The sequence below is a fragment of the Bidens hawaiensis genome, unplaced genomic scaffold, assembly GCF_021521415.1.
Source record: "Bidens hawaiensis isolate Kalapana, Puna unplaced genomic scaffold, B.hawaiensis_p1.1 tig00044735_1, whole genome shotgun sequence".
Classification (NCBI taxonomy): domain Eukaryota; kingdom Viridiplantae; phylum Streptophyta; class Magnoliopsida; order Asterales; family Asteraceae; genus Bidens; species Bidens hawaiensis.
The window spans coordinates 72,694-97,163 of NW_027497946.1; the positions used below are offsets into that span (position 1 = coordinate 72,694).

The window sequence follows — 24,470 nt, forward strand, 5'->3', positions numbered from 1 at the left end:
AGGAACACTGAGTTATTCTTATTTTTGACCGGGCCTTCGACACCAATCACCGACCCCAAAATTTCCGACCCCTGTGAAAAAAAATCCTAGGTTCACCGCTGCTTTCAAGCCCTAAAAAAACTTTGACCTTGATGGTAGGCTTAGATTACCCAACACTGTGTGTGATTGCGAGTGTATAAGATCGCTTTTTGCTATTGGCTTACCTGGCTAACTCGGTCGTTCAAAAAAAGAAAATTAGTAATATATTGTAAAACTCCTTATGTTAATGACAAAATTTAATCTATTTAATGATTATATAATACGTTATCTTTAAACAAAATGATATCATTACTTGATATTATAGTACGTACTGCGAGTTTGTTGATTCTTTATGCTAAGCGATATGGACAAATATTAATGTCATAATCATGCTTTAAAAAACAAAACCCGTCGACCATTCATCTAGCATCATACCTAAGGTCTTAAATTAAAGGGTACTATAATACCTACATGCAAATGATAAAATACTATAAATTAGTTACAGGTAAAATCAGAAAAACAGTGATATTTCAAAGTAATATTTCTCAAAAAAGACAACTAGTATTTTGACCCCCGCGTTACGATGGGGTATGAAACCTTAAAGGAAAAGCTAATAAAATCCAAATGTTATCATGAAATCAGTCGCCGATTAATATTAGGAAGTAACAAATCGAAGTAATCACAGTGTGTGGAATTGCAAGAAATACAGACAACCACAAAAACAAAACTCAAATTCTGTGACCAGTAATGGAACATGATCTCCCCTAACATTTTTCGATTATAATATGACTTGTATTGAAAAAGATTAAACTTCAAGATCCTTACACATGTACGTACATAGAAGAGTTGTAAGCGAAGCCTCAAAGTTTATACAATTCATGAATAGTAGAATTTATGAGAGGGTATGTTGGTTTTAATATATATATATATATATATATATATATATATATGGAGAGGATTAAGAAAAAACTCATCTTTAGAAAGAAAACTTAAAAACTCCTAAATAATTATTTTTAATTAAAAATAAACAAATATTTTCAAAATTCTGTTTTAGCAATTATTCTTATATTTTCTTATATTTCACTCGAAAAAAATATAAAAAAATTAAAAAAAAACCGTTGTAATGCACATACGTCTTACTGTGCGATACCGTTGTATTACATATGTGCATTACTATGTATTTTTAAGTTCAATAGTGTTTAATTGCATATATTCAATATTTGTATATTGTATATGTGTTGTATTGTTGTATTATATAAAAAAAATAATAATAAAGTAAAAGTCGATGTAGTGCACATGCACGTTAATGTTGTATTACACATAAGTACTAATGTGTATTCGATGTGCGTATTAGTCTTATTGCATATATACAATAGTGTGTATCAAATATGTGCAATAGTGTTGTATTCTATGCAATACAACACTTTTGCATATATGCAATGCACACTATTTCACATATGCACTACACCGACGATGTTACCAACAAGTGTTTTTTTTGAACCAATAACAACATATAAGAATAATGGAAAAAAAAACAAACTTCAAAAAAAATTTTAAAAAATAGTTTTTAGGAGTTTTTAAGTTTTCTCTTTAAGAGGAGTTTTCACTAGAAATGATATTAGTGCGAGAAGTACAAGAAATGAATCCTTGCTAGGGATGAGCAAATTCGGTATCGATTTGGTACCGTCGGTACCGAATCGGTACCAAATATTTGAGTTTTGGGATCGGTACGGTACCGGTATTTCCCGAACTTTTATCTTCAATACCGGTACCGTACCGGTACTGAACCGAATATTTCGGTACCGATACCAAGAATTTGTGATTTTTGAGATCCGAATTTTCGGTATCGGTGCTGGTCGGTACCAAGCTCATATCTAATCCTAGCCATTGATTAAGTGTAATCAATGGTTCAAAATAAAAATATCAATTTGTAATTACCAACAAATTAGTTTGACCACGTTTTTAATGAAAAAGGTAAGGAAAATTCCCAAAAATAGCCCAATTTCAGAAATATATTCCATTTTTATCCCATAAACTTAACAATTTCAAAAATGTCTCTCTCTAACTTATCTTGGAGCATGTATTAGGAAATCTAACATGTCTTTGACGACATGTTAGCATAGAACATCGTCAAAGATGCGTTGGATTTCCTAACACATGGTTAAAGATGAGTTAGGAACAAAAATGAAATCTATTTTCAAAATAAGGCTATTTTAAGAATTTTCCAAAAGGTAATTTTGTCTTGATTTTAAAGTCATGATGAGTAATTTAAGACATTTAAGTGGTATTTATTAATAAGTAACTCAAAGTTACCAATCAACTTTTTATAAGATTTTATTATTATTAAGTTATTTTTTAATAAAAAATAATTTAAGACATTTAAGAGGTCTCCTGTCTGTTTTGTGCAGATGATCCGGAGACGTCTTCTCACATTTTTACGGGCTGTATATTCTGTGCCGAAGTGTGGCCAAGAATAGAAAATTGGTGTAAATTGGCGCCTATATTCGCTTTTGAGGTGAGAGATTTACTAACGTTGGCAGAGCGTTCAGGGAAGACAAAACATGAGATCCAGACAATCCACGACATCGTTGTTACCACTATGTGGTGTCTTTGGAATGAAAGAAATGCAAGAATTTTCAATTGGAAAGCATAGAGAGCAATTGAAGTGGTGGAAACGATTAAGTCATGTTCATTTTTTTTGGGTCCAGCATAGATCTAGATTAAAACATTTACAGTGGAATGATTGGTGTAAATACCCATTTGGCATGATGTAACTTTGGTTTCCCTAGGGGTCCTTTAGTTAAGGACTTGCTGGTGACGTTTTTTGGTGAATAAAATTTATGTTTCAAAAATTTTTTTTAATTCAATACCATAATATCTTCCTTTATGATTTGTCGAATCATCGAATGCATTAAATATCAGATTCACATATATCCTACACAATTCCCGTTCCAAACAAAAAATAAATAAAAAAAACGCTAAAAAGACACAATGCCGAGAAGAAGTACACAATGCCGAAAATGAACAAACAACACAATGATAAATAAAAAAAAGACACAATAGGTCGCAAAATTTTACACAATACCAAACAAAATATAACACAATGTTGAGTAATATAACACATTATCAAGAAAAAAAGGCAAAATCAATGACAAAAAGAAATACAAAACACAATGATAATTAAAAATACACATTGATGTTTTTTCTTCAACATTGTGTCATTCTCGAGTTTTTTTTTCTTTTTTTGAGTTCGAGGAAGACGGTGGAAACATTTTTGCGTTTTTAACATTTTTTGTTTTTTTATTAAATTTTGAGTTATGATTTTTTTTATTAATTTTTCATTTTTTTAGGTTATTATTATTTTTTTTTTTGCTATGTGGTGTCTTTGGAATGAAAGAAATGCAAGAATTTTCAATTGGAAAGCACAGAGAGCAATTGAAGTGGTGGAAACGATTAAGTCGTGTTCATTTTTTTTGGGTCCAGCATAGATCTAGATTAAAACATTTACAGTGGAATGATTGGTGTAAATACCCATTTGGCATGATGTAACTTTGGTTTCCCTAGGAGTCCTTTAGTTAAGGACTTGCTGGTGACGTTTTTTGGTGAATAAAAGTTATGTTTCAAAAAATTTTTTTAATTCAATACCATAATATCTTCCTTTATAATTTGTCGAATCATCGAATGCATTAAATATCAGATTCACATATATCCTACACAATTCCCGTTCCAAACAAAAAATAAAAAAAACGCTAAAAAGACACAATGCCGAGAAGAAATACACAATGCCGAAAATGAACAAACAACACAATGATAAATAAAAAAAAGACACAATAGGTCGCAAAATTTTACACAATACCAAACAAAATATAACACAATGTTGAGTAATATAACACAATATCAAGAAAAAAAGGCACAATCAATGACGAAAAGAAATACAAAACACAATGATAATTAAAAATACACAATGATGTTTTTCTTCAACATTGTGTCATTCTCGAGTTTTTTTTCTTTTTTTGAGAACGAGGAAGACGGTGGAAACATTTTTGTGTTTTTAACATTTTTTGTTTTTTTATTAAATTTTGAGTTATGATTTTTTTTATTAATTTTTCATTTTTTTAGGTTATTATTATTTTTTTTGCTATAAATCCTTCTTATTCTTATCATTTTTGTTTTCTTTTGTGTAATAACTTGACTCTAGTAATAAAGTAGTGATAAATTGGGCATAAATCCTAACAATTGTAATCAATTAATAAATGATTTGGCGTAGCTATTTGCAATATCAAGATCATAATCGGGAACTCAAGAGTAACGAGCTGAAGGGCACTCATGTTGTAAAAAAATAAAAAAAGATTATATAGCTTATTTATAATCATCTTGAGCGCTCAAAATATTATAAACCGGTCTGATTAAAGATTTAAGTAAGAGCATCCCCAATAAAGAGGCACAAAAATATCAGAAAACATGTCTAGTCAGCTGTCATGTCATAAAAATAACATTCTTTAAAAATACCAAAAACCTACCCAATAAGACCATATGCGTGGATGGAGCCCCTATGGGGGGCGTATGTGCCATATCATCACGTCACCCTAGGGGCTTTATAGTTAAAATGAGTGTAGTGGATGAAGCATCTACTAAACATTATCTCTTTATTATGAATATTATTATTGATTATAAAATAATAAAAATAAACCAACCCACCAATCAACCCCCCTACTCCCCATAACGTCACGAGGGCGGTGTTCTCGGCGCTATGTGGGGTCCATGGGGTGAGGTAGCGCCTCAATACGCAGGGTCTAAGAAATCCTAAAACAGTCAAAAACATTGTCACATCATTACCATCTTTTACATTATACACCATTCTTTTAACAAACTTTTTCTTTTTTAATTCAACACCCAATCCCTCTAAGTTCCATCACATATAAAAATCATTGTTTTTTTTACAAAGAACTAACTTGAAAAATGAATTTTAAAAATGCAACACACAATAGGTAAAAATAGATGAAGGGAACAAACACCTAAAAACATCTCATAAAAATGCCTCATAATGAATGCTTAGAGCATTCCTAGCTCGTCTCCATCCTTATCTCTATAATTACATTAAATAAGAGCATTCCCAGCCCATTCTTCAAAATTATTTAAGGAGGGTTTGTAAATTATAGGGTGAGCTTGTGAGTGGTTGTGAGTATAAATTATAGGATATAGAGAGAAAATGTAGTGATTTTTTTTGTAAATTTGGGGAAAAGATAATGATTTTTTTTAAATTATACGGTGAAGAGAGAAAGCTGTAATGATAAAGGTATAAAAAAGTATTATTTAATTTAACAAGATATAGAAATATAGTGTTTTTTAGTGTAATTATAGAGATGAGAAAGTGGGACAGGCAGGGAATGTTCTTAGAGCATTCCCAGCCCGTCACTACATTTCTCAATACAGTTTAATTAAATAATATTTTTTTTATACTTGTATAATTAAAGTTTTCTCTCTCTACCTTATAATTTACAAAAAATCAATGTCTTTTCTCTCTTTATCCTATAATTTACACTTAAAATCACTCAAAATATCATCATATAATTTATAAATTTCCCTCAAATAATTATAGGGGTTGGGTTGAGAATGCTTTAACATAGTAGAAAATAATGTATATTTTGAAGTACAATAAGTTTTTTTGTACGATAAGTGGATGCATAAGTTCACTGTTCTAAATACATGAAAGTAAATAAAACTAGTAAAAACCATAATTAATTATTTATATATGATGGGATGGATCATATCGATTAGACAGTCTTCAACAGTAGTAACCACAACCCGTCACACTTCCACTCTTTCAAGTAAATAAAAACCAATCCACACAATTAAATTGTTTTCATCAACTGATATATTATGTCTACCCTCAAAAAGAAACTCCTCCCCACCACCACCGCCTTCACCGTCGGCTGCGGCAGCAGCTGCCGGAGAATAAACCTATCCAAAATCTTCAACCCTAAACCCTACAAACACAAACACAAACACCACCACCACTGCAACCCATCATCAACCTCAACCTCCACATCATGGACCACCACCACCACGGCAACATTATCACTAACCAACTCTGACACCACAGTGAGAGCCGTGCAAGGGTTCGGGTGGCTTGGTGGCAACAGCATGGCTGTGGAAAAAGATTCAAGCGATCCGTATGTTGACTTCAGGGACTCCATGATGCAGATGATAATGGAGAAGGAGATATATGGGGAAGATGATCTTCAGGAGCTTCTTAACTGTTTCTTGCAACTGAATTCTCCTTATTATCATGGGATTATTATTAAAGCTTTCACGGAATTCTGGAGTAATGTTTCAAACTGAATGAATGGGGATTAATGAATCAATGTTTTAGTGCTAGTAAGTTGTGGTTTGTATATTCTGTTAACATCCTTTAGTTTGTTGTAATGTTATGATGCTTGCTAATGTTTAGTTGGTAGATGATTAGTGGTATTTGACTAGTAATAATATATTAAGTATTTTTCATTTTTTGTTTTTTGTTTAGTTTGTTTGCTTTACATGGTTTATGACTTTATGCTATTGAAGTAAGGATTAAGGATTCCCATATTTTCATTGTCAGAGCGTGCGTAATAGGGCGCTTTCCATTCAAAAAGTGTCCCAACGCCCCCATGCTGTTTTAGAAGAACGGGGGGAGGGGTGCGCTTCCCACAAAGCTTCGGATTAGTGGGTTTGTTTATTTGTTTTTGATAAAAGATAATAATAAAATAATAATAAGGTCATTATTTGAAAGGGCTTCATCCACTACTCTCCTTATCCACTACTCTCCTTTTAGCCAAAAAGCCTCTATGGTGACGTGACGTCACATGGCGCAAAACGCCCCCCATAGGGGCTCCATCCGCTATATATGGTTTATTAATTTGATCGAGGAAAATAACAAAATTTATCAATTTCTTATTATACATAATTTCTCTATCTCCATTCATCCCGAGTATTATAGGGGAGCTATAACAATGTTTTGAAACTCGGACCGGACCGGCCGGGACTCGTTAGGAATTCTGGTCCGGTTCACCTTATATAACCCATTTTCTAATAACCCAGCTGGGTTTGGCGGGTTGCAGTTCGACCGGAACCGGTGAACCGCCGGTTTAATTAACCGGTAAAACCATGCAAGAATAACCTTTTGTTAATTTCAAATCTTCACTTTTTCTCTCTAACCTTATCCTCACACCAACTCTCAGTTTTCCTTAATTAGTAAATAAACAAACACTACATGATCCGAGATCTTTGTAGGTTGTAAGTGATTTTCCCAAAGCTTACAACACGGATTGATCCAAGAACTAGTTGTAATATCCGGTTTAAGGATCTACAATTGGTATAAGAGCTTTTGGTTCTACTAGTTGTGGTTTTTGGGTCACAACCCTGGATTGTGGTCTTGTTTTAGTGTTTTCCAAGTGTGTTTAAGTGTACTAAGGTTTATTTTGGGTTGCTTGGAGCATATTTTATGCAAAAAGGTTGTTTTCATGACGATTCGTGTTTGAACAGCTTGTTTTGTGAATTTGTACTGTCAGATAGTCGATCGCAGTCGCATATGATATCTGATTCGCAATCGCATTCAGGCTCACAATCGTGTTAGGAATCAAAATCGCATTTAGAATCTCATTCGCATTCCGAATCGCAATTGCATCCTAATCGCACCCGCATCCCTAATCGCAATCGCATTACTGTTCACCTTCAAAATCGCATAGATCCAGAATTGTATCTACTACCTAAATCACATTCGCATCAGCTTCGCAATCGCATTACTGTTCATTGCGATTGCGATTCACCAGACTTGGAATTTTTCAAAGTTTTCTGTTGATTTCAAGACTGTTTTCATTTTGAAAATTCTGAACCGTTTGATGACGTCTTCTGCATCTGAAACAATGTTGAAGAGTTATTTGATGCTTGAACATGAATCTGGGACCTCCAACAAACCACCCCGACTCATAAGCTTTGAATGCAACTTTGAAGAATGGAAATGGAGGTTCAAGAACTTTGCTAGAACAAATGAGTATGGAATAATAAGATCTATTGAGAATGGACCTCATAAATCAACAACCGTGGCTGATGGTGGTACTGTTGATGTTTCCTTTGAAGCCCTTACACAAGGTGATCTCCAAATGATGCTTGAAGATCAAAAGGCATATGGCTATCTTAGCATGTGTCTAGGGCTAAAGATCACTCAAAGCATCAGAGACTGTACAACTGCAAAGCAACTTTGGGATGCCTTAGTTGAGAAGTTTGAGGGTAATTTGGATATGAGGGAAAGTCGAAGAGAGATGTTGAATGGGGAATTCAACATGTTTAATCATATTCAGGGAGAGATTGTTGCAGCACTTGTAGATAGATTTGAGGGCTTGAATAAAACAATGAAGCGTGCTGGTATTATTCGGGATATTTCTGAAGTAAACAAGAAGTTATTGAACTCTTTTCCGTATACTTGGAACAACAATGTGACAACAATCAAAAGGACCAAGGGAATGAGCTTAACTACTTTAATGGATCCAGTCTCAACCATCAGATCATTTGAAATGGACGACAAGCTTCGGATGAATAACAATATCAGTACTCTGAATCAAGCTGGTGTGTCTACAGGTACAGGAATTGGAACTGCTTTTCTGACTCAATCACACTCAACAGGTCATGCTGCTGATGGAGTTAAAGGGATTCAATCTGCAATTCAAGCCGAACCAATCAAAGCTTTTATTTCAACTGCCAGTTCTTCCACTTCAACATCTCAAAGTTCCATTCAAGATGTTGTGAATCAAGCGATCAATCAAGCACTGAAAGCTCATGGTCTGAACAAGCATGCAAGCAGTTCTAGCAACTCCAGTAAATCCACTGTTCAAGATGATCATTTCCATATTTCACTGTTCCAGGCCTTTATGGCTTCTTATGAGGAACTGTACAAAGGGAACCTCCTGCCACCTTTCTTCACTCAAGGGACCTGCCAAAGATAAACGATAAAGATCTCGAGAGGTTGGATATCAAGTACCAAATGGCTATGATAGTTCATCGAGCCATAAACTTTATCAAGAAAATACGAGAAGAACAGTTTTGGTGTGACCGGCAGAAACAACAATATTGAGTTTGACAAAGACAAGATACTGAGTTGCAACTGTAATGAGATGAGGCATTTTGCAAGGGAGTGCACAAACCCAACGAAGCCTGCTGGTGATGTCAAGATTGTGGATTTGATTGATCGTGAGAGAGGTAAAGGTTTTGGTGCTGGGGTTGAAGGTTTGTGAAGTAGAGGTCAAGGGGTTCCTAGGATTGATCAAGGGAGCTCAAAAGATGATGGTAGGGCACTACTGACTCAATGGGGGTGAATCCTCTAAACCTGATTGGATTGCACAAATGGGTGAGTTGATGCTGTCAATGAACTTTGCCGAGATGGAGTTTGTTAATGGGAATGAAGCCTCAACAAGTGCTGGAAGTGGAAACAACCAAGCAAACCCTGTATTCCTAAGGTACACGCACTTATCTCACAACTATGCATTGATAAATTAGAAAACTATAGAGCCCATAATGCTAGGATGTCTAAAGAACTTAATGGTCTTAGATATCTAAATCAAGAATATAAGAAAGCTCAAAAGATATTTACTATTAGAATTAACACTCATTATGATGACATGGCAAACTTACATAGAAAGTTATTTGAAGCAAACTTACAATGCGAGTCTTATAAAAAACGAGTAACTAGTTTAAGGCTAAAGCTGAAGAACTTGAGTTAGATCTGCCGAGAGAAAGATAACTGCAGATAAGTTTGAAATGACCAATGATAATTTAAATGGTATTATTGGTTCACAAATGGGGGTAAAACCAAAGAGGGGTTTGGGATATGAATATGAAGTTGTTCCCCCACCATTTAATAATAAGTATACATCCTTGCCCCACTTTAGTTTTAACACCCCTCTGTAAGACGAAATGGTATATGTAGTTGATCATGTACCAAAGCCTAAGATATTTTTCTCTAAGGTATCTCTGTCTGTTGATCCAATTTGTGAACCAGTGAGTAGAGGTGCACAAAAAACCCGAACCCGGAACCGGACCTGAAAAAAATACCCGGAACCAGTTTTTTTTATACCCGGGTTTTTAATACTTGAACCCGTACCCGACCCTACCCATAGCGTACGGATAGGGTATGCATTTTAGTACCAAAACCCGTACTCGGAACCGGGCCCGATTTATACCCGGTAATACCCGAAACCCAGAACCGGTTACATATCCGGAATCGGGTTTTTCCAATACCCGAAATCGGGTTTTTCAAATACCCGATCTATACTCGAAATTACCCGAAAAATACCTAAATAATACCCCGAAAATACCCCTAAAAATTTTAACCCCTTAAAAAAATCCAATCTATACCCGGCAAAAACCTGGAAAAAAACCCCAAAAAACCCAAAAAATAGGGTTTTTTCAATACCCGAAAATAGGGTATTCAAATACCCCGTTTTAGAATACCCGGTTCCACACCTGACCCGAACCCGATGCATAGGGTATGGTTTTTAAAGACAATAACCGGACCCGAACCTGACCCGGGTATTACCAATACACGGTCATACCCGAACCCGGTTCTATACCCGAACCCGGGTATTTCAAAAACCCGATTTGTGCACCACTACAGTGAGTACTAATGAAAATTCATCTTGTTCAGCGGGTGGTTTAGGAGATGAGGGGTCGCTGGAAGATGGCATGAGTTGTGAAAAGAATGGTGTTTTAAATTTACTTTTTGAGTGTGTTGTGGATTCAAAACATTTAAATTTCAACTCTGTCTGTCATGATAATAACTCTGTTTCCATGCAAAATACATTAAACTTATCTTCGAATATTAACATAAATTGTGACAATGTTGATGTTGGCAATGTTCATGAAATTTTGAATGAGAATGTTGATATGAACATACCAAGTTGTTCATCGTCAAATTGTGAGACTGAGGATATTTCACCTAAAAATAAAGTATTTGAGAATGTTATTCAAGCAAGTACCTCAAGTAAATATTTGCCACCGTGCGAAAGATCATTATCTCAAACAACTAATCACATAAGGAATCCTTAATCTTACAACTTTACCGATGACAACTATTGTGGTCATGAAACACATTCTAATGTTGAATCTTTTTACACAAATGCTTTTGGCGATCGGGGTTCAGAAATTTGAAAGAAGACACAATCATGATTCATTCTTCCAAGGATCACTTATTCCACACTATCAAAATTCTTATGGTTCTGATGAGTATTATGGTGTTCAAAGTAGGAAATGTTGCTTCGTATGTGGTAACCCATCTCAACTTACAAGAACTGGCATAGGCAAAAAAGAGATATGTTAAAGGAGTTGAATCAGTCCCGATCAGCAGTTGCTAGCGGCTCGGGGTCAAAGACTGATCAAACTAAAAGTGAAAAAGTTAAATGGATATGAGATCCAAGGATAATAAAAATAAAAACAAGAAAAAGAGAAAAACTTTTTGGATAACCAAAAAGGAGAAAAAGAAAATGAATCCAAAGATTGAAAAATATAAGGATTATGTTTTGAAAATAAAGAAAACTAAGTCCAAACCGGTTAAAAACAAGGAACATGTTTGGGTTCCTAAGGACTGTTCTTCAAGTGATGACTCACCTAGGAACAAAACGTTTTCTGGAAAATAAAATAAAATTTGGAAATTTTGTTGTTAACCTTCCCGTGACAGTTTGTCTCGAGAACCCATGTCTAATTAATTGTTGATGCTTGTAGGGTCAGTCAATGAGGCTTATCAATAGTATTTGGTACTTAGACAGTGACCGCACCCAACTTTTGACGGAGATGAATCCTTACTGTTTGGCGTTCAACTGGTTGAAGGTGGATCTGTATCTTTTTTAAGTGACATGAGAGGGAAAATAACTAAGATAAGAAAGGTCTCTAACGAAACTTTAACTTTTGAGGATGTCAATCTCGTCAAAAAACTCAATCAAAAATCTGCTTAGCATATCCCAAATTTGTGATAAGAAATAATCTACCCTGTTTATGAAAATGAATGTTTTATCTTGAAACCAGGTTTTAAAGTCCCAAAGAAATGGATTCTGATGCGTACTCCAGGCATACTGCTACTTACATAATGGACATGGGAAGTTCGTATTCACGACAAACTGCCTCATGTTTGATATCCAAGGCCCCGGAGAACGATTCATCACTTTGCCATCGACGTCTTAGTCATGTTAACTCAAGATTTTGAACAAACTTGTAAAATATGAGCATGTGAGGGCTTCGCCTGCTAAACCTTTTCAACCATTGAAAAATGTATTTCGTGCTCAAAATGCAAACAACACAAACTCCCTCACAGGCCCAAAACTGTTAATTCTATATTTTCCATTCTTCAGCTGTTGCACATGAACTTATTTGGACCCATTCTTCCTTTGGAGATAGGCTGAAAACCTATTGTCTTGTTATTACTAATGATTTCTCTTGTTTCAGCTAGACTTTTCTATTAGAATCAAAAGATGAAACCGCTCAGTACTTAATCAGATTCATGACCCTTTTTGGGACCAAACTGACAAAAGAATCAAGCGTATTCGAAGCCATAATTGGACAAAATTTTGCAACCGAACGGTGAATCGTTTATGTCACTCAAAGAAAACTGACCGTCAATTCAGTGCCCCACACTTCACAACAGAATGGGGTCGTTGAAAGACACATCATAACACTTATTGAATCTGGAAGAACAATGCTATCAGACTCAAAGCTACCTCTCTTTTTCTAGGGTGAATCAATTAACACTACATGCTTTATCTAGAACAGTATGCTGATATGAAGTCTACTACAAAACCTAGCCTTAGGTCGACTACTTCAAGACCTTTGGATACCCATGCACTCTGCTTCATATAGATGCCAATTCAGGTCCCAAGTTTGCTGAAAAGGCATATGTGTATTATTTTGTTGGATATGCTTCTAACAAAACTGCTTTTCGAGTTTATAATAAGAAAGCAGGAGTGATTGAGGAATATTTCAATGTTTATTGGCAAGAGCTTAACCAGACAGATGCTCACACAGGTCCAAATTGGATGTTTGATTATGATTATTTGTTCAACCAGTTTCGCGTTCTGTAAACTCCTTCAGTTGCTACTTCTCCAGCCTAGGCTATAGTGCCTTAGTATGTGTTAATTCATGCTCTCATAGACATTTTGGGTAATGCTAACGTATCTGGTGGTCCTCAAATTGGAAACACATTACCTATAGCTCCTCAACCAGTTTTAGTTAATCTAGCTTCTTAGACCACAAATACAACTAATGTGGTTCTTAATGAAGAAGATTATGATTGAGATTCCACTTTTATGCTGGCTGACAACATTGATCCCACTCCCACAGAGCCCGTAGTTGATCCTTAGTGTTAGGGCTCGGATTTTCGGTATCCTCAGCAAACATTATGTTCAGGACAGGTCCAGGATGCGGTATCCTCGAAGGTAACAGGTATCCTAAATACATTATATAACTAACAATTTGTTCACAGCATTTCCTTGTTTACCAGGTCAAAGAACGTTGCCTTGATCTCCCAAAGACTCTCACTTTCAGTTAATAGAACGCGGCAGGAAAGGAAACGTGCTGATTAAGGAGATTAACGGCTAATTGGACTCACTCCATAGTTTCCTAAATTATAGGAAAGTTTGTTAGACTCTTTTTTGTTATAAATAGAGTGATAGACTTCGATCAAAACATACAATAGACACACGAGACTTACTAGTACTCTCATTCTCTGTAATCACGATCGAGTTTCAGCTCCACACTTGTAACCACTTTGTTATTAATAAATCGGTGGTGATAGTTTTCACAACCCGGGGTTTTTTTCTTGTTATCCTACGGATAAAAGGTTTTTTCCTCGTAACAAATCCCTGTGTTCAAGACATTTTTACAAGCACCTAGTCCCATTTTACTAATTTGGTTGTAAAATCACGATTGTCAATTTTTGACCAAAACAATTTGGCGCCCACTGTGGGGCTACGGTGCCTCAATCCTTGAAATCCGTTTATTTCATTCCCAATCACTTTAATTCTCTTGACAATGGCCTCACAACCAAAAACCAGTTCAGTCTTTGCTTCGGTGGTCACTACTGCTTCAAATGTCAACCCAGGACCTCCACCACTGCCGAAGAAGAATAGTCAGCCCAGAGGAGAACTTCCCCCATTCGCGGGATCCTCTACACGGGTAGACCCAGTTATTTCTAACAATGACATTTTTGCTTTGATGAAACAGGTCAAAACACACATGGATCAGCAAGAAAAGACCAACTCAAGGCTATTTAAGGAGATTGAAGGGATCAAAAAGAGGCCAGGGCAAGAGGCTACTCCAATCATGCCCAAGATTCTTGATTTTGGTTCTCCAGGATCATCCATCCTTCAGAATCCCGGATCCTTGGGGACACAATCAACAAGGTGTCCGTCTTAGCAGCAACCAGGATGCTGGAGAACTTATCTTCCGGTATCCTCAGAATTACCTAGACCAACAAGGCCAGAATCCATCAACATGCAGCCTCGTTCAACCATGCCAGCTGGCGTATTCTCATCAGGATCTCCCATGGTGTCCTCTGAGGTGCATGTCGGGGATGATATCCCAATGCAGGCGTCACCTTATCCTGAGGATACCCTTAATGGAAATATTTGTCGTCAAGGCTAAGGAAACCAGAGGCCTAGCCACGATCTCGGTAACAATTCATTTAATGCAAATTTATACACTAATCGTGGATCTGTGTAGGATAAGGGGATATCTCCCGAGATAGCAAGGGAATTGCAGAAAATGAAAGACATGATTTCCAATATCCCGGGGATAATACGTCCCATAGCTGAAGTCCCCGCTGGTAGCCACAGGTTATCCAGGTTCACTTGGCCTATATGTGACGTAGAAATCCCCAGGAAGTTCCAAATTTCCAGCATGAAGCTGTACGATGGCACTACGGATCCTGAGGAACACCTAGCTCAGTATAGAGAAAGGATGGAGATCAACCCAATCCCCATTGACATCAAAGAAGCTTGCCTATGCAAGGGATTCGGTTCAACATTGACGGGGCCAGCTCTCAAATGGTTATGAGTATTCCTTCCAACACTATTACCTCATTTTCTTATTTGATTAACTTGTTCAATAATCAATTTTCTTGTAGTAGATCTTTTGAGAAAATGACAGGTGACTTATATAGAATTGTTCAGCATAACAATGAATCCTTAAAAGATTATGTAACACCCTGGCTTAAGCGGAAATGCCCGAGTGTGACGTACAGATTGCTCAAACACACGTGGCACTATTAAGTGACCATAATAACATTAATTCATTTAATAAGCCAAGTAACACAAGTTCGAAAGTAACAATACAATTTCAAACCAAAACATAACTATAACAATAGTTCTTTTATTGAGATACCCTAAGTAATCTAAGTGTCTTCAATACTTCAACCTCTAATCACGGTACCTGTGACATATGTATAAAATATGGTCAGCTATAAATATAGCTGGTGAGTTTCCACAGTTTAAATACGTACATAAAAACCATACAATTCATAGACATGTGGTAAACGAGCAAGTAAGTCCTTTCCAGTTGGTACAACCAACGTACGTGGATAATCGCGCAAGTAAGGTCCTTTCCAATTGGTAACAACCAACGTACTTGGATAATGAGGCCCTTTTCCACTCGATACAAATGGACCGGAGTGCAAATGGGGGCGTATGATCATACTTAATGAGGCTTCCCAATCGTGCAATTCGTGCAAGTAATACAAGTAACACACAGTCCATATACGAATTGTAGTTTCGTAATAGAAGAAATAATACTTGAATTTTTATAAGGATACATATGCTACCCCAAAATATTAAAACATAAAAAAAGGGGTGGTGAAAAACTCACATTATGAATAAGGTAATAAAAGAAGCTTGAAAGCGTTGAAGAATGCAAGCAATCGAACGCGTCACGAAAGCCGAAACGTGTGATCTAAAATAAGTAAGGACAAGACTTAATCGAAAATCGTACGGGGTGTTTTTATTGTATAACTTGTAATGAAAACTCTATATTATTTTCTATTCTTTGATTATAATATTATTATTTATGTTTTAACGGAAATCGATTATTAATATGATTTAAATATTTTAACGGCGAGAAATCGAAGTTTATATGTTCAAAAAGCTTGAACTATTGATTATAAGTTATAGTTACAATTATTGCGTTGGCAAAACAATTTTTAGGAATTTAAAGTTTACTTTACGTTTATTAAACGATTTTTAACAACGACTTACGAAAACGAGGAACTTGATTTTTAGATGTAAAATGGTGAGATATATTTTATAGTTAATTTACATAATTTTTATTTAATTCAAAAAGGTTGTTATAAATTTTATTTTGACTTTTAATTGATTAAAAAGGATAAATTAGTTATTATAATAAACTGAAAATTTTAAATAAAAGAAAAAGAGTGATTGACCCGGGTTTCGAACCCGGGTCTTGGCTGTGAAAGCCAAGTGTTTTAACCAAGTGTTCTGGGAAAGTCATCCGTTATGATATGGTTTTCAGTTATATTTACATACTAATTAGTTTAATTAATAATAATAATAATATATAACAGTTTATAAAAAGAAAGGGTGCGTGATCCGGGTTTCGAACCCGGGTCTGTCTTGTGTTAACCAAGTGACTAACCAGTTGGGCTGTATATCAAATTCATTTTATACTTGAAAAACATTAGATATATATAATTACAAGAATTCATCTTCTTCATCTTCAAGAACATAAACCCTAATTTATCAATTGGGGTTTCTGTTCCATGTTCGTTATAATTAACTTGGGGTTTCTGTTTATTGGTTCATCGACATTATAATACACATAACTATTACCTTAATATGTTTTGTTTTGGCCGAAACCCGGTTGCCGGAAAATAAAATAAAGAAGCTCCCAATTACAGAAAATCCGTGTATTAGAGGGGGATTAAGAGGAGTGAACGAGTTGTTTAGGAGCTTTGGCATCTATTTATACTGGGTAGAGGAGCGTATACGCGTTTATGTAATTAATTTGATTATCCGGAAATTCCGGCGAGTATCACGGGTGATTCGCGGTGTTAATACGCAATTAATTAGTTTGTTAGGATGTTATATTGACGATTATCGAGTTTTATATAATTTATTCGGTTACAAAATGTGTTTTAAGGGGGTGGTGGCCACTTCCGGTGCCGGATTCCGGTGGCCGGAGGCCCGCCGGAAAAGCGTGGACGGGGGAAGGGGTGGGGGGGGGGGGCTGGGTAATATATTTATTATATTTTAAAATTCATATTTACACTTTAAGCCCCTCAAATTTCATAATCTTTTAAGTTGAAAATTATTAATTAAATTTTCATTTCTAACCTTGGACTTTTATAAATGAATTATATAATTTTTGGTTTTGGATAATTTATGCATTTAAACTAAAGGAAAAATTTTATAGGGTGGCAGTTAGACCTGCAATGCTATATGGAACAGATTGTTGGGCCATCAAGAAGGCACAAGTGCGGAAGATGGAGGTAGCAGAAATGAGAATGCTACGTTGGATGTGTGGGCACACAAGGCTAGACCGAATAAGAAACGTTGTGTTTCGCGAGAGATTAGGGGTGGCGAACATAGCAGACAAGATAAGAGAGTGGAGATTGAGATGGTTTGGACATGTAAAGAGAAGACAGACGACGAATCCTGTTAGATCCGTAGAAAACATTACTATAGAGGGGAGGAGGGGTAGAGGACGACCGAAATTGACTTGGGATGAGAGGATTAGGCATGATTTGATAGACCTAAACCTCTCCGAGGACATGGTTGAGAATAGGAATTCGTGGAGAAGTAGAATTAAAGTTAAGGATTTTTAGAGAGAATTGAATACCTTAGGGCTTAGACTTAACTTATTTAGGCCACATACCATAATGGTATTTCCCTTACATATATTATTATTATTATTATTATTATTATTATAATTATTATTAGCTTTTATATAGCTGTTAAACTGTGATCTTATTATTAATATTATTATAATTAGTAGTAGTTTTTATATAACTGTTAAACTTTGATTTTCTTTATTTTGCTTTATTTTCCTTTATTTTGCTTCATACACATGTACTTAGAGCCGAGGGTCTCTCTGGAAACCACCTCTTTATTCCTTTGGATAGAGGTACGGTGTGCCTACATCCCACCCTCCCCAGACCCTACTTATAGCTTTGCTGTCGGTGGGATTTTACTGGGCATGATTGATTGATTGATTGATATATATATAATTTTTTTTATTGAGAAAAACAAGATTCAGCCCCTTTATTGTTTATTGTAGTTGGAAGAGATGGGACCATGTAATAATTCTCTAACTAAAAAGTTTTGATTCCACCATCGTTATTAAAGGGTGCCAGGGTTCTTATGGTTAACAAAATAGAAGTTTTTTACTCTCTAAACTATTCAAATATACAAACAATATCTAAAGAAATTTTTATACAACAAAAATGAAAATTCCTAGGTTTCCTAAAATTAGTTCAATATATTCTTGAAGTGGTTGGTTCTTTTATCAGTTCACCACTTCCTAGTATATTACAGGCTTACATGGTTATGACATGTCCCGTTAATATTTGAACTCAGCCGGTTCGTTTGTCTATCAAATGGCAGCTTCGACACTCCACCCTGTCAATTGATCGCCCGGGCTGAAAACCAGTTGCCCAGGCAGACGGATTTTCTTATTTTGTAAACAAGTTAGTTCTTTTTTATCTGATCAATTAGCTCTTAAGCACTAGACTAACACAATGAAGCAGTTTTACTGATCAAAGAGGTCGTTCAGTTTTCAAAACACTGATTTCAGCATAATAGGCTGCTGTTTGTCGAGTTTATTTTGTTAAAGAGAGTAAAAATGTGCCTTTACTTTTATATTTTATTTTATAGAAACTCTATAATGTTCTGCTAATTCTCTTAAAGCCCAGACCAAACTTGTTTTCAAGATATAAATTCTTAACAAGCTTGTCAAGCTTCTTGGCCCGAGCCATACTTAGCTCGAGCTCCTTCATGAGCCTGCTAGGGTAACGTATCGAGGCTTCTTGAACCTCGTACTTATAAGTTGCTAGCATGACTATCACATAAGGGGTTTAACCTCAATTTGTACGAGGTAAAACCAAAATTTTACACGGCAAAACAAAAACAGCATTTGAATATCGATAGTATGTGATCTATGCCCGTAACAAACTACAGTTCAATTAATGTCTTAACTATAAAAACATCTCATCAGGTCAGACACAAATTGTACATGGTACATAAGATCAGTCCTGTTTGGTGCTTGAAAGTCTAGCACGGTGTTTGAGTTCTGCTCGTTTCCACTTCACGATAAGGTGGCATAAAGAAAAAAGTGTGTTCACCTGCAAACAAAAAGTGTGTTGTTAACTAAGTGTACTTTATTTGGCATGTTTGAGATAACATAACCCATATAACATAATAACATATTGAACCAATCATAAATACCCGTTGGTAGAAATTGCCGCTATCAAAGATTAAAAGTAAACGCCCTGCTTGCGGTGCGCGCATATAATGTATATATGTGTGAACCATTGGGTGGGCAAAAGTAAAATTGCACTAATTTTGACGTTATTTTACTAATCACGTGAAAATAACCTTAAAAGTGGCGGAAGGTTAATCAGGCATCATGTGGTGGCGTTGATAGCCGAAAGACAAGGGCACATGCACCAATCAGCCGGTGTCCCGATGATTGAGTGTTATGTGCCTTATGTCCAAGGCTTGATGCAAAACTACTATCGAGCCGGGGGTCTCACCGGAAGCAGCCTCTCTATCCCTATGGGATAGAGGTAAGGCTGTCTACATCTTACCCTCCTCAGACCCTACCATAGCATTGCTATTGGTGGGATATACTGAGTACGATGATGATGATGATGATGCATTTAACCCGTACGACTCGATTACTTTAAGGTTTGGAAATTTATAAACATTTGAATAACAACGGACATTGAACGATAAATACCGGGAACACTTTTATTAATAATAATTGATACATCGAAATGACCCAACGGGTCGGGTTTACAAATACAAATCCGAATCGAAAATTGACGAATGTCACAGATTACATAACCAGATTTAGCAGGGAAGCTTTGGAAATCCCCAACCTTGACATGGAAGTTGCTGTTGAAGCCCTCAAGATGGGATTAAGGAAGGATTCTCCTTTCTATGATGATCTTGTCATGACTCCATGTAGGAATCTTGATGAAGTCAGAAACAGGGCGTTAAGATACATCCGGCTAGAGGATGACAAGAAGGCTCATGGAAACTTGGTTATCCCGAAGTATGAGTCTACCAACAGAAAATCAGACTTTCCACAAAATTTCTCCAGGCCAAAGCCATATTCCAAACAGGATAATTCCAGGACAAATGCCGTAGAAGAAGATGAAGATGATGAAGAGTATCCTAAAATCCCTGAATATTGTTTTAATATTGATATTAGTGGTGTGATATGTGCCATGCAGGATTTAAGCGACAAGGCCAGATGGCCTAAGAAAAATGAAAAGACCGGATCCATCAAAGACAAGTCAAAATGGTGTGCATTCCATGAAGACTTTGGCCATCGCACTGAAGATTGCATAGCACTTCGGAAAGAAATAGGATACCTTCTCAGCAAAGGATACCTGAAGGAACTGTTTGAAAGAAACAAGAACAAGAGTCAGGATCCTGTCAAGATACCTGAAAGGGCACATTCTCCTCCACCCGGAGCTAAGCTAACTGTTTTGTGCGCATGATACTCGTTGATGGAGGAAGCTCTGTGAACATTATCCAAATGGATGTGATATAATACTAAATATATATAAATCCCTTGTATATTTAATATAATATTTTATTAGTTTTCGATCGATTTTTATTAGAATTTGTATATTACTAATTTATTTGAATATTTTAGGTTCCGGGTTTCAACCATGTCAAAAAGAGGGCGAAAACAAGCAAAATGGGAAAAGGCCCGTCGCGCGGCACTTTGGGTTCAGTTTTCTAGAATATTCTACAAATATTAAGTTTATGGGATTAGATTTACAGAATCTACTACTAATTTTAAGTTTATGGGCCTTAAAAGTCTATATAAACACTCATAAACTTAACCCTAATCATAACCTGAAGGCCATAAACAAAATTTGGAGCTCAAGAGGTGATCTTTTGGAGGTTTTGAAGGCTTGGAATCATACGGTGGCGTGCTTATCATCCAAGAACGAAGACTACGGGTTTTATCGCCTTTAATCTTTCGTTTCTTTTGTTTTCCACCATGAATTCCTTTATTATTGTTTTGTTTTATTTTATGATGTTAGGCTAAAAATTATAGACTGCCTAGGCTTATGATGAACCTATTTTGACGTTGTGTTTTGATTTGGGATTTATTTATCGTTATGATTTTTATGATTTAGTAAAAGGTTTAATCATATTAAATTGATGCATATGGATATTTAGGATTGTTTGATTAATTGTTATTATTCCATAGTTGCCTAGATTATTGTTGTCATTATGATAGGTTACTATTAGGTCATATACTTTGTGTTTTTGACTATTTTATGATTGATATGCATTAAGATCATAGGAATAATAATTATTAATTAATTACACCTAAGTGTGCTGCTAACCTAAATCTGTAAGGTGCTAGGTTATTGATAGATCTTTATTATTTGATCTTGCTAGATTTAGTTCTTCGTAAGGAGTCCGTCTAGGTTTGATTATTTAATTATTGTCTATTGAATCAATTCGATATATTAAACTGCCTTTGATTTCCGCGCTGTAAGGTAGGATTTCGTATAAAGGAACTAAATTGTAAACAACTGGGTGACCGTAAGCGAACTTGATTTTTAATACTGGTGTGCGTTAAAACTTGTTAGAAATCCATAGGCTTTCTCTTGAGAAGGGTCAGGGGTCCTATTTGGTTTTTCTTTTAAGTGTCTATTTTACGATCCCAGTCCATAACTAAATATTTTCCCGAGTCAATTCATTACCAAAATTTAGGGGAGTCTAGCCTTGGTAGTTTTCTCATCATCATCTTATTTTCATAACAAACTTTGTTTTCGTTTAATTTATTTGTTTTCTTAATTAGTTTTAATTATAGTATTAATTTAGTATTTTAAATAAAACCCCTTAAACAAATATAAACAATAAGTCGTGTTTTGTAGTCGAGTCTAATTTGCTAGTAAACGTAATTTAAAGAGTCTCGTGGGTTCGATATCTGGACTTACTTAGCTGTACTAGAGTCGACCGGTTCACTTGCCGGTTAGTAGTTTAGTTAAGTTTAAGAGTCTAGAATTTATTACTTAGTGTCTAGATTAGCGTGTTTTTATATAACTACTTTTAGCACATCAAGTTTTTGGCGCCGTTGCCGGGGACTCTTGGTGATTGCGTTATTAGCTTCGATTAGACTTACTTGTTATATACGTGCTATTTGTATTTTGTTTTGTTTTTGAGTCGTAGGAGTCAGGTTAATATAGTTTAGTTAATTGTTAGGTTTGTTTAGGAGTCTTTTAGTAGTATCAACGTACGTGTTATTTTACTTCGTTTTATTTTATTTTTAGTCGTAGGAGTCTAATTGTCCGTGTCTTTTATTTCTTTTGAGTCTCGTAAAGATGTGTGAGATTTGTGGTGGGCTCCATTTATGCTTATATGTCCTCAATATGTGGGGTGTTTATCACGTTATTATGCTAACCCTCCTGTGCAGTTGTAGCAAAATTTTTGGCAGGAGCCTTCTTCTTATTATTACGATGATCCATCAACAGCCTCAGCATTATCAGGGTCAATTCGATGATCAATATTCTAGCAGCAACCCTGTTAATAGTAGTATATTCGAGAAGATGAATAAATTAGAAAATATGATGGCTCAATATCTGGCTTCAGATTCCCAACAGAAGTTAGCCGAGCATGATATCATCTTGAAAAATCGGCAGAGCATTATTACAGATCTCCAACGTACATTAGAGAGCATTACTAGGAAATTAAATGAAGAAAAGGAGGAAGCAAAGAGATTGGAGTTATTGAAGTATGCTGACGAGTCTGATGAAGGGATCACTCAAGTAACGGAGACAAAAATGGACGATGAAGTCCCACCTCCGGTTCCACAGGTTACTATTGCTAATTACTGGAGTGACTCTGATGATGAGATCGACGAGGAAGAATGGGCTGCTTATCAGAGGTCGTTAGTGAAGAAGGAAGTGATAGAGGAAGAAGTGGATTTGGGAGATTCACTCGAGTTGATGTTTGGTGTTGAAGAAGAGATAGAGGAGAAAATGGGTTTGAGAGATTCATTTGAGTTATCGTTAGTGACGGAAGAAGAGATAGAGGATAAAGTAAAATTGGGAGATTTAGTTGATTTAATATTTGGTGTGGTGGAAGAGGTTGAGAATAAGTTATGTGAGGAGGATGAGTTTTTAGATTTGGATTTAGAAGGGTTGCCTGAGTACGATGAGATAGGTGAGTTCGATTCGGAGGGTGACTTAGCATTTTTTGAACCCCTGCTAGAAGATATAGAAGTGGTGGTAGTGGAAGACTTCCACAGCTGGCCCGTGGAACTCATAATAACTGTTGCTCATAAATCCAAACCACAGGAGAAGGCGAAGAGAAGAACACCTGCAAATTGGAATAATTTACAAGTTCGAAGATGGTCTACAGGAAAGAAGAAGCCATTGAAGTTCAAGAACGACCAGTCTTCTCGATACATGTCATGCATCCGGTTCTTGCCAGGTAAGTTTGAATTTTGGTGGTCTGACCCATTAAGAAGTTTTAAAGCAATTTTCAATTCCATCGAGAAAATTTCAATGTTTAACAAGTACCGGGTGGAACTGAACGGGTTAGATAGGGTCCAGGTGAAAGAAAAACCTCCTGATTAAGTTTAAGTGTGGGGAGGTTTCGCGGAGTTTGTATAATTGTCGAGTCACTAACGTAGTCTTTTGTAGTTTTTCTTTGTTTTTGTGTTTTTAAGTTTTGTAGGTTTTGAGATAGAAGAGCATCCCCTTGAAGTATAATGCAACATTCAAGTGTGGGGATGGAGCAGCTGGAGCCGTATACTTTTCTAATTTTCTTGCTACATTTATTCATATTTATTAGTTTGATTGATTGATCCGGTTCCATACCTTGAATGCTTAAATATCTATCAGGTTGATAAGATTAATTTTTCGATATTGTTTGAATTGTTGCTTCCGTTCGTGTACAAGAGAAAGGAGATACTAGTTGCTGAGCACGCTCGGAGACGGAGGGCATTTATGGATGAGGACTTTAGCTTTATACTTCATACACATACTACCAGCTAAGTCTTTTCCTTTTTACTTCGTTTTTAGTCTTTAATTTTTAGCTTTGTTTTGTTTTTATTTATTTTTGTATTTTTAGGTTTTGTTTTGTTTTTAAATTTTTGAGTCGTGTTTTCGTCTCTGCATTGAGGACAATGCAAATTTTAAGTGTGGGGATAGGAACACATGTTTTTAACTTGTT

The 24,470-nt window shown here is 35.8% G+C and overlaps 1 protein-coding gene across 1 annotated transcript; it reads left to right on the top strand.

Moving 5' to 3' along the window:
* Window positions 1-5,898: 5,898 nt before the first annotated feature.
* On the top strand, window positions 5,899-6,360 carry LOC143595150 (uncharacterized). Its single transcript, XM_077074258.1, has one exon. It carries the CDS (start codon window positions 5,899-5,901, stop codon window positions 6,358-6,360), a length of 462 nt encoding a protein of 153 aa, XP_076930373.1.
* Window positions 6,361-24,470: the final 18,110 nt, after the last annotated feature.